The sequence below is a fragment of the Polypterus senegalus genome, chromosome 12 (genome assembly GCF_016835505.1).
Source record: "Polypterus senegalus isolate Bchr_013 chromosome 12, ASM1683550v1, whole genome shotgun sequence".
Classification (NCBI taxonomy): domain Eukaryota; kingdom Metazoa; phylum Chordata; class Cladistia; order Polypteriformes; family Polypteridae; genus Polypterus; species Polypterus senegalus.
Window position 1 is genome coordinate 163,986,395 of NC_053165.1, and position 18,230 is coordinate 164,004,624.

Sequence of the window (18,230 nt, forward strand, 5' to 3'; positions counted from 1 at the left end):
ATTTGCTAGTATTTAAATTTCAGTTATTCTTTGTCCTTTTTACAAAAATTTCAGTCATTTTTTTACCCCCTCATTTCACATTTCTGATTTCTGATAAAGGATTTCAACCCTCTGCCTTTCACTTCATTATGCTGGTGATTTTCAAAATTGATGTACTGACTGTTCCAAGATAACCTTGAGAAATAATGAATCATCTAACAGGAAAAAATGAGCTAAAACAGAACCAAAGTCATAGTAGGGGGGCCAAAAAAACTAAACTATTTATATGTGTGAGTAAAGACCTGACCCACAGTTTGTGGCAGTGCAACTGATGAGGTAATGACAAGTTCCATCAGGCTGTAAATATCTGAAGGATAGAAATGAGTGTGAAAATAACTTAAAATGACATAAGTGAGATGTTTTTAAGGGTGGGTTGTTGTTGTTCACCATGAACCAGCAGTAAAATGGCTGAATAAAAAAGAAGAAGACCAGCAGGTCAGTAGAGCTAATAAAGTGAGAACTTCTGACATTTACTGACGGAGTGTACTGTAGACGGAACTTGATGAGGATGAGGATGATGCTTCATAAATAAAAGAAATTAAATCAATTCTAAAAGTGCTCAGGCTTTCGGTGTCCTAGTGTGTGAGCAAAAATGTGAAAAGTGAAAAGACCACCATAAGCGGCCTGTCTATGAGAAGGGAGAGCAGTGAAGATGAAGGTGATGACAGTAGAGGTTGACAAGGTGGAGAAACAAGGAAGAAAAGAGGAATGTTCAGAGAGAAACAAGTGGAGAATTAGCCATAATGTCAGGGCGGTGGGCTCGAGGTTTTAAAGCACTTCTTGTCATTTTCACCAGTGGTATTGTTTTGAAATGTTATTTATTTGCTGAAGCTTATAAGGAGATGAATTAAATGTGCTTATCATTATGAGCTGTCCAGACTTGACATTTTACTCACCTTTGTGTTTAACAGGTTTAAGTGACTGGGGAGCCAAATATGAGCCAATGACAGTCTGTGCGCTGGAAGGATCAACTGTGAGGATTAACTGCATATACTGGCATCCATCACAGGATACTGTTAAAAAGGAAATGTGGTTATTTGCTCAAGAAGAAAAGGAGACAATTAAAGGTCAAGAAAAAACTGTGTACTGTACAAGTAAAAGTATAATGTCCAACAGCCACACACAGCGAGTTCAGTTCTTTGGGAACAAAAACAGGATCTGCTCTGTAGAGATCAGCAACATGAGAAGAGAGGACAGCGGCTTCTACAAGTTTAGGGTTGAAGGAACAAATAACTGGACACAAGTGCCAGGAGTCCAAGTGACAGTCACAGGTAAGATAAGAAACTTTTAGGCTTTATTGAGGATGGCACAATAGTTAGCGGTGTTATTGATAAAATAGCCCAATCTGTGACTTGTGCCTGCTTGCTTTCCATTTTACATATATCTGCACATCATGCATGTTACATTACACATTGTACCAAAAACAGCTGAGACACGTGCAGGAAAACCACATATAATTGGAAATAAACACTCATGAGGGAAAAAAGACATCTCACAGACACGACTCTCAAAGTGACGCTACAACATGTGCACTGTATTTTGAGTCTGAGGGACTTAATAATTCTAAATATTGTACATAATAAATACGTGTGGTGGTGAAAAACAACATGTCCGCCTGTCTGTGTCCGGGTCGGCTTGACAAAATATATATATATATATATATATATGTATGTCAGGCTGTGTGAGTTTTTTCATTTTAAAGTCAACTAGAAATCCCAGACTTTACATTTTGCCCACGTTTGTGTTTTGCAGATGTGAGTGAATGGGGAGCTACTTATGAGACGATGAGGATCTGCGCACTCAAAGGATCAACTGTGAAGATTAACTGCACATACAGACATCCAGAATGTGTGACTGTGGAAAATCAAATGTGGTTTTATAGTCCTGAAAAAACCAACAAATTTAATGTTTTACAAACCACAGTGTATCATACAAATGAGCAGAAAGTGTCCAGCAGTTACAGAAATCGAGTTCAGTTCTTGGGGAACAAAACCACAAAGTGTTGCTCTGTAGAGATCAGCAACGTGAGTCGAGAGGACAGCGGCTTCTATGCGTTTAGGTTTGAGGGAACAAATAACTGGACACAAGTGCCAGGAGTTGAGCTGACTGTCACCGGTAAGAAACAAATTTTTTCTTTTGATTTTATTTACTGTGCCAATATGATTAACAGCCCCAGGAATTCTGTTTTCTGTGTATCGAGATCTTTCTTCATTTAGTGAAATCTGAAAGGCTGCCACGTGAGCTGAACTTCTAATGCTAAACTGACCAGCTGGAAGGAATGTGAGGTGCGAGTTTGTCCTCAGATGAATGGCTTGCTTCTTAATTTGCTCCCAGTGCTGCCAGATTGTTGCTGAATAGACATCTTTAGTAAATAAATGGACTGAATGATTACGTAACTTAAAGAATTAATTAATTGATTAATAATCATTGCTGCATTGATTGATCGGTTGACTTCAGGCAGTTTCCCGTTGCTGTTGTAATCGTATATCATATTTTTCTTTTCTTCTTAGAGAGTCAAGGCTGGGGGGCTGTGATGAGGAAGGGCCTGTTAAAGCCCATTGCGGCATTTCTTGTGTGATGTTGGGCTCTACAAAAATAAATTGTATTGTATTGTATTGTATTGTATATTATTATTATTCAGTGATACTCCATCAAGTAGGATCCAGTGATGGACGTTGGATCTACAAAGACCTCCTCTTTTCTAACTCCATTTTTAAAAGGCTCTGTCCTATCTGATTTCCCTCAAGCCTGTCACATTGAACCCAGGGTGACATTTATTGTTGAGTCGAGATGGTTGGTCCTGTTGAGTTGCCTGCCTCACAGTTTTTGGACTTCAATACTTGCGTTAAACAGTATGAATCGATAGAGTAGAATTAAGACATAACCGATTAGAACAAAATGGATGGTAATAAAACCCGGTGGGAGCAGACACTAAATGGTGTGACCACTGGGGAGGTATAACAGTGCCCCCATACCCCCGATACAACCACATTGAAACAAGTCTCCATTTTAAGTATAAGGATTTATTGTCCCAATTACCTTACAAAGGCATCCAAATGTGACACGACCACAAGAATTTCCTCTTCCACTCCTACTGATGAACTTTATCCATCTCCCACCGAACTCCAACTTTCCTGGATGACGGCGACTATCTTCTTTCCTCTTAGCTCAGGGAGTACTCCTCGTGACAGGGCATAGTCCGTTAGAAGCACTGGCATCACCCATGAAACCCAACAGGGCTGTTCCATGGGACTGCAGTTCCCAGAATTCCCTGTGGGCATCTGAATGGGTACTGAGGCCTGGGGATTCTGCCATCTACTGAATGTACTTGTCATACATTGTCTCCATTATATTGGCCTCCTGACCAGTAAGGGTCCTCTCTCCTGGTATGCCAGCATATACTTACCATCCACCACAATTCTCAGGATGCCCTGCAAGTGTCATTTCAGTACTGAGACCCAGGGGTGCTGTCATCTAACATACTGGGGGACACCATAGCCATGTCCCATTACTTCCCCTTGTTCCTGCAATGTACAGGCATCCCAGCAGGGTAGCTGTCTCTGCTCCATGCCCACTTCAATGCCAACACACTCTTCATAGTGTTTGCAAGTTCTGCCAACCTCTTCAAGAGAATATGAAATGTTCAGTTTTTCCATCCCTAAACAAATTTTAGGGTATTTTACAATTAATAATTTAGGTATATAGGTAGGTCATTTTAAGGTTGGGTATTTTAAATATGGAGTTTAATCTGCTTTTTAGACCTATACATTACCTTTTGGAACATTAATAATAGAACAATTTTATTGTTTATATATATATGGATATTTTTAGGCTGATTAGTAATTTATTATAGGGGGTGATTTTAATATTAGATGTCGGGGATTTAATTAAATGTTTTTTTACGGGCGGAGTGTGCTATCCTCTGTCCCTTGTGGACAAGCCTCCTCTAGTAACCCTAACCTAACCCTAACCCTGGTTCTGGACCTGGACCTCTCTCGACCAGGTAAGGGGACAGCACTAATGTTGTACGGGTTGCAGCCTATGGGTGCTCTTCATCATGATGGCTATTACTTTTTGGTTTTTTTTTTGAAGATCTAAAGGTTGAAGCAACAGCGGAGAAGGTAAAAGAAAACGACACGGTGACCCTGACCTGCCGGATGAATTGCAGTCTGAACAGCAGCATCTTCAACTGGTTTAAAAATGGGCAACTTTTAAATGAAAGCTCAGAGAAGCTGAACATTCAGAACGCCTCTGCCAAGGACCACGGCAGTTACCGGTGTCAGACCGGAAACATCTCATCAGCAGAACTGCAGCTAAATGTGGAGTGTGAGTCGCATTTTGAGGTTTTTTATCCACGTGAGATGTGCAGACTGAGAACTCGACCAGTGCAATAGTTGAGAGAAGTGACAAACTCAGACTTAAATACAAAGAACACAGCAAGCTAATTAAAAGTCTTTTTATTAAGAAATGTAATGTCTGTTAGAAAAGACACCTGATGAAGTTGCATTTTTCTTAATTTTTTCATTTCACTGTCTTTGTAAGGGCCAGTCTTAGAAAGTTAAAGCTTTGCGTTAGTGTTTGCTTAGTCATAGACAATGGTATCGCCTTTTCCCCTTAAGACCTTTCTAGCTATAATTAAGACACTGTGTTACTTGAGTCAGTTGATGTTTAGAAGAGGTGGTCCCAGTGCACAGGGGCTTCAGAGACCCATTTTCAGCATAGAAATGGGATAGGCAGACAGTTTTCTGACCGTTTTGAAATGATGATTTGTAACAATTAGAAAGGAAACAAGATTTAAGAACTTTACTTTTTTTTTGCTTTGCATTTTTACTAAAGTTTTTAAAAACGAAGATATTTTGTCTGTGGAATCATTTGGACGTGTCAAGCTTTTGCTGAATACCATTTTGTATGCTAGAAATGCTGCTGAACTTTGCTAATTTTGGGAAAACACAGCTACAGACTTCTTCATACTGATACAAATTTTACTTTCAATAATTGAAATGGTATTTTGAAGTAAAATGTCAGCACCTGACAGACCCTCTTTCCACTGAGTCCTTCCATGCTGCTTTATTTCCCTTGTGTGATGCAGCAAGGAGCGCATGGCTGAGTGGAAGGGGACATTCATACACTCGGACCACTTAGGTTTGTGGGGGAACTCCTGGAGAACACAACAAGTCCATGTCTGAGGCACAGCACATGCCTCTCAAACTGTGGTGTGGCCATTTGTAGGCACTCACCTGTTACTTTACCCTCCTTTTGTTTTTAGACGCCCCCAAAAATGTGGTCATCACAGGACATCCTAACAGTAGTGTAGCAGAAGGGGACTCGGTGATTTTAAACTGCACAGCCTCAGCAAACCCAACTTGCAACTACAGCTGGGTCAAGGAGAACACCAGCCACGTAGGATCAGGAGAACAACTACACATCAATGAATTTAACAAGAGTCACGTGGGGTCTTATCACTGTGAAGCCACCAACATCCATGGGACGACACGATCTGCAGCTGTCAATCTGGTGGTAAACGGTGAGCATCCTCAGTGTATTGTGGTGTAGAGGAGTATGAAGAATATGAGGAAAATATCTGCCGGGAGTGCAGCCTGATTAGTTTATCTAGAAGACATTTGCCTTTTTGTGAACTCCTTGAATTGTGAATTGTACGTATAATTTCATCACAAAGGTCCCATAATTGTGTTCTGATTTCTCCACAAATGTCAGATACAATGAAGGCATTTGAAATGTGACTCCTTCATGAGTTTGCTAACAAGAAGTGATTGGTGAAAAGCCCGTCACCTCTGCAGAAAAAATGCCTGTGAAAATCCCAGTGTGCCCTTCACATTGCAGCACCTTCACCATCAGCCACTTCCATGTGTGGTCCCAGTAGACTTTGTGAGTTTTAGGAGAAAAGGTCTTTAAGTTGTACTTTGACTTGTGTCCACCACAAGGATATTCTTTTGTAACACGTATTCATTCTGAATCTAAGGAAGAACCACAAAGAATTCTGGGTCCACTCAGAGACAAAACAACAGGTTAGGCTACTCACTGAGGGCAGAGCTGGCATTAAAAGAAGAACATGAATATTTGTCGTGATGCACAGAATCCATCCTTGCACCCAGGGCTGCTGAAACAGGCTCTGACTAAATTAGTTAGTCAACTGGGTTGAGGAACACAGGCATAGAAGGACAGATTGCCTCTTGTGTTGCAGCCATGAAGTCCCCCTTGGTGTCTGGAGTTCATGCCCCATTCACTTGCACAAATGACACCCTTTGTGTGTAAGCCACAGACTCTATGGAGCATCTGTTCTTTTACTTTCTTAAAGGTGCCCGGCCGATAATGGCGCTCATTCACTATCACCATAGTTCAAAGATGTACGCAAATCGGTTTCCACAGTACACGCCTTCAGAACTACAAATGGCACCCCTTTTTATGCACCTACCGCGGACATTATTATCATACAGAGTGAGCCAAAATGAAGTACCTCGTTCCTCAAGGTCACTGCGTGAGGTAGAGGTACCCGAGTAGGTTGGGGTGGGGGGTCCTTTGACGTCCCTTGTTCCAGTGCATACCGTGCTTTCACTGTTGAAGCTTTTTTCAAAAACAACAAATCATTCATCACTACGCAACACACCATCTGAACACACTTCTAAACGTAGCATTCCTCTGAACGGTGACACCCCAAATCAGAAAACAATTCTTCAGTGGGTGGCTAAATTTAGACAGACGAGTTACAACATTGATCAGAAAATCTCCAGGCCATCCTCGGACTATACAAATCCCTGAAAACATCCAAGCTGTAAGGGCATCCATTTTGCAGTCTCCTAGACTTTCAGTGAGCTTCTGCCTTTGACATTTCCACCACTTCTTTGATTTTTACATGAGGACCTTCATTTCCATCCATCCATTCATTTCCATCCATAGAAAATGATGGCAGTGCAGAAACTCTCTGACAGAGACTGGGAGAGCCGTAGAGAGTTGTGTGTGCCAACATTCTGCAAACCGTTCATCGAGGTGCCATCATCATGGCACATTTCCATTTGAATGGTTGCGTAAATAAGCAAAACTTTTGCTATTGGTCTGAAACCAACCTTTGTGAACTTCATCAGAGACCCCTGCACAGTAAGCACATGTGTTACAGTTTGGGGCGCCATTGCAGAATTTGGCATTGTAGGCCCTTACTTTTTGGAGGAGGGGGGAACAGCTGTCACCGTCACTTGAGAACGTTACATTGAAATGCTAGAGAACTGGAAAAAATGGATGTGGTGTCAACAGCATGGAGCAACAGCTCATAAGACGCGGAGATCCATGCAAGTTTTGCAGGAGATGTTTCCGGAGAAGCTGATCTCCCTACACAGCGATGTTGGGTGGCCTTCACGTGGTCTCTGTGGGAATTCTTCTCAAGTCAGAGGCATACACACACCGACCTCAAAACCTTGAAGACCTGAAGGACGTTATTCGCCACAAAATTGCAGCTATTCCCCTTGAAATGGCTGAACAAGGTCATGCGAGTGTTCAGAAATCGTCTCGAAGGGTGTATCACTAATGATGCCCACCACCTTGAAGACATCATTTTTAAACACAGTCAAAAAAATCTATTTTGTATTCCCTTTCTTGTGTCACAATGACATTTGTTTTATCTTGTAGTGTTTCTGTAGAATAAACGTTTGAAATGTGGTACTTCTTTTTGGCTCACCCTGTATTTCTAGGACCCCAGGGGATGCCTATTGGACTGACCAGTCCTGTCAAAGGAAAATTTACAAATAAAAGAAACAATAATTAATTAATTAATTAATTAATTAATTAATTAATTAATTAATTAATAAGTGGCTAGGCTATTTATTTTTTTACTAGTTGGCCCAGTTAATATTAAATTGTGGAGATCTGAAGTCACCTAATTGAAATGAGTTCCACAGAGTGGTACCATAGTCCGCCATACTTACGACACCACCCACAACACACTTACTCAGGTTTTCATACTGGGAACATGGGTGCACTCTAACACAAGATGGACATAGGCCTCTGAAACAAATCCCAAACTCCTGCTCCAGGCAGCCTGATCCTCAGACTCAAATGGCTGGCTTCGGCCTGCACAGACCTAAAGGGCCCAGGCTGCAAAAGTTTCAAAAAATATTCTGTTTAATGTCCCAAAATACATGAAAATGCCCTTCTAGGCAATGGAAACATAAAGCCTTTGGCATTGAAGGGCAAGGCAAAGCAAAATCTATATAAACAAAGATATTTATTAACAAAAACAGTAAACAAGCACAAAAATATCAAAGAAATGCAAAAAAGTGTGCCAAAAAGACAACCCAAGAGTGGCCAGGTCTCAAAATGAAATCCAGAAATGAAAAACCACAAGAACAGAAGCCAAAAACTGGAAACCAGCAAAGCAGTCACAAACGTAGGAAAACAATCCGTGAAGTGCATGTCATTCCAATTTATGTGCGGCACATTTTAAACATGAATTATGAAGGCGATGACATGCTGTAATCTGATTTGTCTTTTTGCTTTCCAGAAAATATGAAGCATTCCCTGAAGATCAGCATGAAGTTTGCATATTATTTCTTGTTCAACACCATTGTCCTAATAGGATTACTTTTGTCACTTCTCACAGTTCTAAGGTATGGTGTTTATTTGTCATAATAATCTTGCATTTTAATGTCCGCTGATTTATGAGAGAAAATGGCAGCAGATAAATGGACACTCACCCTGGTGTTGATTGCTTGTGTTTGTGTGAGCTTTATGAAGAGGACAGGTTGGCAATTATAGAGGAGGATGGGTATGTCGTGAGAACAGCACGTATTCCCTATGAGTCCCCCTTCCCATCTGTCACCAAAAATCGAAGCTGACTTCAAACTGTTTAGGAAAGCAGCTCATCTGCAAAGCAACACCACATAAGAAACAAAAGGCGGAGTGGTGGCTCTAAGGCTAGGGATCTGCAGTTGCAATCAGAAGGTTGCCGGTTCGAATCCCGCAAATGCCAATAGGGACTCTGCTCTGTTGGGCCATTGAGCAAGGGCCTTAACCTTGCAATTGCTGAGCACTTTGAGTAACAACAACAACATTTATTTCTATAGCACATTTTCATACAAACAGTAGCTCAAAGTGCTTTACATAATAAAGAATAGAAAAATAAGAAAACACAATAAATCAACATTAATTAACATCGAATAAGAGTAAGGTTCAATGGCCAGGGGGGACAGAAAAAACAAAAAAACTCCAGACAGCTGGAGAAAAAATAAAAAAAAAATAAAATCTGTAGGGAGTAATGAGAGAAGTGCTATATAAATGCAAAGAATTAATTAATTAAATGAATCGACTGCAGCAACCCACCATACTGAACAGCAGCAGCGAGTAAAACAACAGACCCTCGAGGCCCACCTTTGAAGCTGTGCCTTGTTTGAGTTTGTAGATTGTAACAGTTTTGTCCTGAAGCTCAGCTCATCCTGTTGATGTCTATTATGCACTCACTGTGGACAGTAAATATTTTGAACTAATTCTCACCATAACATCTAGGAATGAGCAACAGGTACAAAAATCTCTTTGATAATTCAAATTTTAAATAAAAGTCAATCCGTCTGATGGCCAAGCCAAGATACAGGAGGATCAATGTTAGTTCTGTCCTGGCGGTGGAAGAGTAGACCAACTCTTCCCTCCGGTGTGGATACTGGAAGGTCCATGGCTGTATGATTGCCCAGTCCAAATGTAATTTGTAGATTTGGGAAAAGACTATGAGTGTGTCCCACCACAAGTGTTGTGAGAGGTGCTGCAGGGGTTTGGGGTAACATGGCTGCTCCAGCCTGCTATTTGTTACCTGTATGAATGCAGTGAAAGTGTTGTCCAAATATGTGGCTTTATGTCAAATTCATTCATTGTCGGCGTCAGACTCCATCAAGACTATGTCTTGACAAGACATCAAGGGGCATCCAAGGATGTGAGGGTGTCCAGTTGAAGAAACTACAGTATGGGTAACATCATTGCTTTATGCAGGGAATGTCGTCCTCTTTGCCTGATCTGACTTTGACCTTTGGTGTGCACTCGAGCAATTTGCTGCTGAGTTTGAAGTGACTGGGGTGAGGATCAGCACCACCAAGTCTGAGGTCATGGTTCTCCCTTGGAAAGGTGCGGATGGCTGTTTTCAGGTGAGGTGTGGGACAATTGCCCTTAGTGGATCTCAGGATCTTGTTCATGAGTGATGGAAGAAGGGAATGTGAGAATGACAAGTGGACTGGAACTGTGGAACCTGTTTTGTGGTGCTGTACTGGTCCATGTTAGTGAAGCAGGAGCTGAGTCTAAAGACAGAACTCTTGTTTTACCAGTTGATCTTCATCCCGGTCCTCTCCTATACTCATGAGCTGTTGGGCAATGACTAAAAGACTGAGATTGTAAGTACAAGTGGTCCAAATGAGGTGTCCTTACCAGGTGGCTGGGGTGACACTCTTTGATAGGGTGAGAAGCTCCATGATGTGGAGGAGCCTCAGAGTGGAGTCACTGTTCCTCCAAATCGAGAGGAGCCGGTGGAGGTGGTTTTAGGTGTGTGCCTACTAAAGCTGCTCCAGGCACATCCCACTCAGTGTAGACCCTGCGGTGGACCCAGGACACGTTGGAGGGATTACATCTCTTAGCTGGCTTGGGAACACTTGGGAATTTCACAGGGAGAGTTGGAATCTGTAACTGTGGAGTGGGAAGTTGGGGCTGACCTGCTGACACTCATCAGAAGAAGCAGATAAGAAAATGAGATGAGAATAAAACCGCAAATTTCTATTTTATTTTTCTCATTGTCTTCTCATTGGTATTACAATACATCTTAGTGAAGTAAACCACTTAAACCCAACTAATTGTTATCTCAGATAATTCAAAATGTACTAATAATAATAATAATAATAATAATAATAATAATAATATAGAGTCTAATCCAATCCAGGAGGAAGAAGATTCTGTGTTTTTGTCATTGTCATTTGATTTGCAGCCACTGTAAATATTTATACGGTTACTTTTATTTGGTCATTTTTTCAAATTGTTTTGACATTAACTGTGTAGATCATTGCAAGACCTTATGTTTTTTTAAATATATCTCATGTGGTCAAAGGTAGGAACAGTAAGTCCAAACAATAAATGCTGGTGAGCCAACATGGTCGTCCTCATTTAATCAAAGCAAACTGAAAACAAAATGGCAAAAAGTAGAGAGCCAGTTAGGGCTTAGTGTGTCCGTCTCTTCATCGAAGGCCACAAATTAGGAGCTCCGCCCAGCGGTGTGCTCTGATCACAGAGTGGCGCCTCCTCCTGGTGACCTCGTGGTGTGGGAGACCAGAAGGGGCGGGGTCAGCTGACCTTACTGGGCCTCTTCTTGGAACTGTGGAGGAAACGGAAGAGGACATGATGAGTGCCAGCGCCACCTCTTGTCCTGGAGTGGTATTAGGTACATTGTCATTTGTTTAATCATTTTTTATAGTAATATGTCAAGTCTTAAGTCAAAAACAAAGTTTCTTCTTTTTGAAATATGGAATGAAGAATGGTGGACGCCAATTACTTTTGTCAGTATAATTTTATTTCATGTAAAATTGTGATTCTTTCTTGAAGAGTGGAAGGGTACCAATACTTTGGGCTGCATCTCTGTAATAGGACAGGCTGGTGAGCTGAGGTTCACACAGTCAGTCATTGGTGGGCATTGAACTGACATCACTGAGGTGTACCAAGCAGTGCCCAAGCCCCTAAGCCACACTTATTCAGATGTTCAATCTCTCTTTTAATTGTCAACACACCTTCTGTTTTATTTCACAGGAAATGGGCCAAGAAGACAGAGCAGCGACATGGAGACAAGGAGGTGCGGGTTACATTTTTTCTGTTTGATTTTCTGTGAAAAAGAAAATCTAAAAACATGGAGGGAATGTGCAAACTCCATAAACGCAGTGACCAGGGCAGGATTTGAACCCCAGATCTGTCCGGCAGCAGTGCTAAACAGCTCTTACCACAATTAAGACATTGGTGACTCTTTATTTTTATTTTAGTCATTTTGGATGTTCCACACAGTCAGATATGTCACTAGAGTCCTTTGGAGCCATCACTCCTTGGATATCCTGGCTTTGGCAGCAGAGTGCTTGGCTTTACTGCCTGGCCGCTCCTGAATCCCAGCCTGATTGCCACCCTGTGTGGAGTTTGCATGTTCTTCCCATGTCTGTTTGGTTTTCCTCTTTCATTCCCTATAAATAAGTGTTCTATTAACTGGCGATTCTAAATTATCTGTATTTGAGATACTGTGGGTGTCTGTGCTTGGGGTGTCCTGTTGAAAACTTTCACCCCATCCAGGTTTAGCTCCCACGTTGGCCTACAGGGTCTGCGTCATGTCAGTGGCCATGCTGTATCACACCGATGGACATTCACAAATTTCTTTCTCTCCATAGAATGTCAAAAACCCTGCCTATGAAGACCGGCCTGCAATCAAAGATGAGCCTTCACAGCCGAAAGAAGACAAAGACGAACAAAATCTGAATTATGCATCTTTGCAGTTTAAGATGGACCCTAACCAAAGGTAAGGAACGCCTTTTTAATCAAACCTCATTTCTGTTATTTAGATTCTAATCACCCTTATGGTGAAGCACAGCGCCTTCTGTTTGACAGCACAAATATCACAGCTTTAGGAATAAAAAAGGAAGTAAAACAATGAATGAACTCAATTTACTCGACAATTTCAAACCAAGTTACAAATCCCAGAGGCCTACGTGACTCGCTCAAAGTGACACAGGAAGGTAGCAGTTCAGGTTGAGCCGACATGCACATTTCCAAACATATTGTGTGTAAGGCATGGATTACAAGATCGTGTGTGTCCAGACCCATGGCAGATCATTCATCTCTTATGTTTTCACTTGGACAAAACTAAACCCAACATTCCCAATGAGTCCAATTTATTTGGCTCACGTAATGTAGTTACATTTGCATTTACAATACAATACAATACCATTTATTTTTGTAGAGCCCAAAATCACACAAGAAGTGCCGCGATGGCCTTTAACAGGCCCTGCCTCTTGACAGCCCCCCAGCCTTGACTCTCTATAAAGACAAGAAAAAACTCCCAAAAACAAAATCCTTGTAGGGAAGAAATGGAAGAAACCTCCGGAAAGGCAGTTCAAAGAGAGAGACCCCTTTCCAGGTAGGCTGGGTGAGTAGTGGGTGTCAAAAAGAAAAAGGGGGTCAATACATTACAATACACAGAAGAGAACAAATCCTCAATTTATTTATTTTCTTAGCAGAGGCTTTTATCCAAAGCGACTTACAAAAAAAGGTCAACATAATCAAGTTAAGATCAGTCTACAGGGGACTGTTTGTGAACAAGTGTGACAGGAACAAGTGACAGACTGGACCATCACAAGTGAAGAGCTCAGAGCAAAAACAAGCAAGTGACACATCCTGAAGTTTCAAGAACTTCTCAAAGCCCTCATCAGTTATTAGACATTTCCCTAACTCTGAGGGGCCAAACAGGCCATAAATCAAATATTTTTGCACAAAGACTATTGGGGCATTGTGGTTAGGGCTTTGCACTTTTCAACCCTGCGTTTCTGGGTTCAAGTCCTGAGACTGACACTGTGTGACCATCAGCAAGTCACTTCACCTGCGCAGCAGTCCGTGTGGCACGTGCGGGTTCGCTGAGCATAAGAAATGTAACCAGTAGTAACTAAATGTTGCGTTGGATAAAGGCGACAGTTGTAAATGTAGAATATTTTGCCTTTAGAATAAGTAACTAGTTTGCAAAAGCTGTGTGAAAAATTACAGCCGTGGGTAGCAAGCAAGCATTTAGCTTGGAGCGAAGAAAAAGACAGCCGACTACGAACTTAACTTCAGCCTTGTGTTCATTACAGACTCAAGAGTAGATTCTAATAAATAGTAATAATTACCACCAGGTAAACGTTGTGGGGGACAACCCGGACACAGACAGGTAGACATCATTATATGCACCACAACACATTTATTTACGGTATTTACAAGACAGTGACACGCACAACCCAGTGCCGCAGCACCACTCACCCCCAAGTCCAGGCCTCACAATGCCTCTTTCTCTTTCTTCATGTCCGCCTCCACTCCTCTCCTCCGAGCTCCGTCCTCTTCCACCCGACTCCAGCCATCGAATAGAAGGAGGCGGCCCCTTTTATACACACCCAGATGTGCCTCCCGATTAGCTCCCCAGTGTGGCGGAAGTGCCGGCTGTGCACCTGGAAGCACTCCGGGTGTCCCTGGTCTTCTTCCCCCCAGCACTTCCTTCCGGGTGTGGTGGAAGTGCTGAGGGCCAGGGCTCCATAGGCATTGGGGCACCCCCTGGCGATGACCACGGGCCCCTATAGATTTAAGCTTCAAAGCTCTGTTCCTGTGGTCCCCAAAGCCGCCAGGGCAGTCGCCCACTCGTGATCTGGAGGAGGCGTAAGCCCTCCTCTGGTCCTCCTAGGTGTCCCGGCTGGGTACCACCTGCAGCCACTCGCCACAATGTGTTGTTCGGAAAAAAATACTACGCTGTTTAAACGCAGATCCCTCTCCTAGCCACTTCTCCGCACACTCCATGATTGTACAAGCCCTTGAGTTCCTGTTTTTTCCCATCCCATTTGCGCTAAAGATCACCTGAACCACCAATATAGTTCACATGCAGAACCGATAGTGTTCATACACAAAGTTACGATAGGGTGCGCACGCATAACCAGTATGCTTCATACGAGAAACCGACATACTGTAGTACACACATACAACCAATAGAGTTCAAGCACAAAACCGACATGTTACTCACATGAAACCAGTGTAAGACGTGCATGAAACCATTATAGAGCATACACAAGTCCATTGTTAGACTGGCACAGAATGCAAGGCAATATGGTTCATACGCAAACCGATAACGTGAGCATAAGCCGATGCAGTTCACTCACAAACCAATAACAAATGTACTGGAACCAGTGATATACACACACAAATCAATATATTTCATATGTAAACCAGTGCTATGCATATACAAACGGATACAGTTCACGCACAAACCGATAATATACGGACACAAACCAATATAGTTCATATGAACAAAACCAGTATTATACGCACACAAACCAATTAAGTATGCAAACAAACCAATAGTGAATACTCATAAACCAATAGTGTCCACACGTAAACTAATAGTTTTCGTACAAACATATTTGATTTATGGCCTGTTTGGCTCCTCATACCAAACGAGAAGGCCTTCAAACACTGAGGGACTTTAGCAGTTTGAATGGAGGTGGGCAGCTCGTCCCACCGTCTAGGAGAAGAGTCTGGACTGAGGTTTGAAGCCACGCTAAGGCAGTTTAAGTTGGCTGCTCCTCAAGCAGATGTGAGCTTCAATTTATAACCTTAATGCTTACTTGTACAGACAAAAGCACAAAAATCCCATAAAATCTTCCAAAATTACCAAATTGGGGAGGGGAATTCTCATCAAAACACTGACGAGAAACAAAAAGAGCTTTGAAGAATCTTTAAAAAATATGAGATTTATATTTAATGGAAATGTGGTGGAGCACAAGAAGCTCTGTGGACCTTTGAAAGGAATTGGCCGAAGGTAAGCAATCTAAAGCAAACACGGCCTCAGCACAAATATCAAAGGATTGTGAGAAGACAGAGCAAAGGTGCAAAAATCGGGGGAAATCACAAAAAGCAAAAATACAATAAACACTCCACTCGCAAGCGTATTTGAAATGATGAAAGGTCATAACCACAGCACTAAAAGACACAGGAAAAATGAAAAATACAAAAAAACGTGAGCGATAGTAACATAAACAAAAGAACCAAACATTAACGAAAAGGACATAAACAAAGATGTGGCTGAAACATGACAGTGACACAGTGAAGCTCTGTAGAGTGGCAAAGAAGAGTTTCCTAAAAATCCAAGACCAAATACAGAAACCCATAGCAAAGTTAAAAAAAAAAAAAGAGCAAAAAAATATTAAAGAAACACAAGAACTCACCAAACTCCCAGAGTGCATTAAAAATGAACTGCCAGGAACCGTGGAAGACTCTCTGGATTTAGAGGGCAGAAGGAAGTTCCTGACGGTGATTGGCAGGTGGCCCCGCCCCTTGAGGAACCACCCACAAAACACACGGAACATAAGCCAGGCAGCCTACACACACAGACACAAATCAGAACCAGAGAAGAATACAAATAGTCAACATTAAGGTAACATGAACGTAAATAAAAGAATCAAAACCAAACAGAACAGACCTAAAATGAGAATCTGAACTTCAGCAAGACAAAGTTCATATAATATAATATAATATAATATAATATAATATAATATAATATAATATAATATAATATAATATAGCCTGCAATGGACTGGCACCTTGCCCTAGGTGTTTCTCCTGCCTTTCACCCAGTGATTGCTGGGATTGAATGCCCCGGTTATGCAGGTACAGGTGATGTATGGATTGATAATGTACAGTAATATACTGAATGTCAACATTTCTGTAGACATAAAATGAAGTGAGCTGGTGCTGCAAATTTAATGTTACTTTATTACAAGTAAAGAAGGCTTTATGGGGCACCAGCGACCAAACTAACAACAGCACATGAGCAAAGCAATGCGGGCAAAGAGGTGAGGACTGAGAGACATGTTGGAGTCAAATGTTAACAACATGGAGCCTCCAACTGTATGTGTATGGAGCTCCACAAAGTGGTCGAGTTTGTGATGTCTGAGAAGGCCTGATGACTCCCTGGCTGGAAGGATGTTCTTAATTCAGTGGTCATCCCTGGCTGTTCTCATGATGCCTTCTGTACAGTTCAGGCTCACTGAGAAACTGAGAAACAGCACACCATCAGTCAGCCATTTGTCAGCGAGTGATGAAGCAGCCTGGCCTGGCGTCAGACGATATGATGACGTCAAACATGAACGACCGCTGCTGATCAGATCAGGACGGTCCATAACTCTCCCAAATCCTGAGCTCTGTGAAGATCAAACAGAATTGGACTGGGGGGTCATTTTAAGCGCAACACAAAGTATTGATATTTTATACAGTGCTTCTCTAAAGTGAACAACATCACTAGTTTTTTTAAAGTTGTACTAATTATGTAATGTGTTACATGTGTCTCTTTTATATTTTGCTTTATTTTTATTTGTTTAGAATACAAAATAATGGCCAATATAAGAAGGCTGAAGACAGCAGTGGAGAAGTCATCTACAGCTCAATAGTTTTAAAATGAAAAGGTGCGTCTGTGTCTTGGAACCCAAAATGCAGAAACTGGCTGAGCACAATTGCATTCATCCAAGATATCACTGGATTGGTGACTTTTGCAAAGTGACCAGCTGGAAATCTACAGAACTGAGAAGAAGAGAAAAGACATTTATGACCCCCTGAATCGTCCATATCTGCCAATAGATCGGGCAGATCTTGGTGACCATTGTTCATGTTCATTCCCGGTAGATTTCCTTTCAGAAATCATCACAATAACAAGGGTCTGCTAATGATTGCACTCTTGCTTGAGCCACCATGGAGACATTTTACTTCAGAAATTAATTAGCAAAACATAAAAAATGGCAGAACTTTTAAAAGTGAAATGTTTTTCATATGTAAAATGACCCCTGCTCGCTTTGCTTGCCCAACCCCACTTGCTGAACGTACCCCAAGGAGACGCTTAAATAACTGTGATACAATGGGAAACAAATTACAGTTGTTTTATTTACCTCCTCTTTGCTCCATTATGTAAGTACTGTTGGCTTACTGCGACTGCTGCGCCACGTGATCTTCATCTTGTGCGGCGCTTCGAACATTCAAAAGCCTGTACAGCAGCCGTCCTTTTGTCTCACTGCCTTGTCTCTCTTCTCCCCCAGACATCCTGAAACACTATTCGATGTCTTATTTCACTGAGTAATATTTTCCGTTTGTTTGCGCTGATGCGATCTTTATGATCGTTTTTTTTGAGACTTTCAAATTTTGCTACTTCCCTTATCTCTAACCTACTCTTCATGTGTATCGCACCAACGTTTTTGAATTCTTTATGGCTTTTCTTCTTTGTCATCTACTCTTTTTGAAAAGGTCACGTCTCATCTCCCTGAATAGGTCTCGTCTCATCCCACTTTTTTCATATAATAGAGAGAAATGAACACAAAAACACAAAAATAATTATCGTCCAATCTCAAGTTTACCTTTCCTTTCAAAAACACTTGAAAAAAACTGTTGCTGAGCAGGTTCACTCTCAC

General features: G+C 41.7%; 1 protein-coding gene across 1 annotated transcript; it reads left to right on the plus strand.

Moving 5' to 3' along the window:
• The first annotated feature begins 991 nt into the window (after window positions 1–991).
• LOC120540124 (sialoadhesin-like) lies at window positions 992–17,546 on the plus strand. Its single transcript, XM_039770618.1, has 8 exons — window positions 992–1,310; window positions 1,792–2,154; window positions 4,132–4,365; window positions 5,306–5,563; window positions 8,549–8,654; window positions 11,815–11,857; window positions 12,435–12,562; window positions 17,155–17,546. The coding sequence occupies exons 1-8, from the start codon at window positions 1,067–1,069 to the stop codon at window positions 17,231–17,233; spliced, it is 1,455 nt and encodes a 484-aa protein (XP_039626552.1). The 5' UTR covers window positions 992–1,066; the 3' UTR covers window positions 17,234–17,546.
• Window positions 17,547–18,230: the final 684 nt, after the last annotated feature.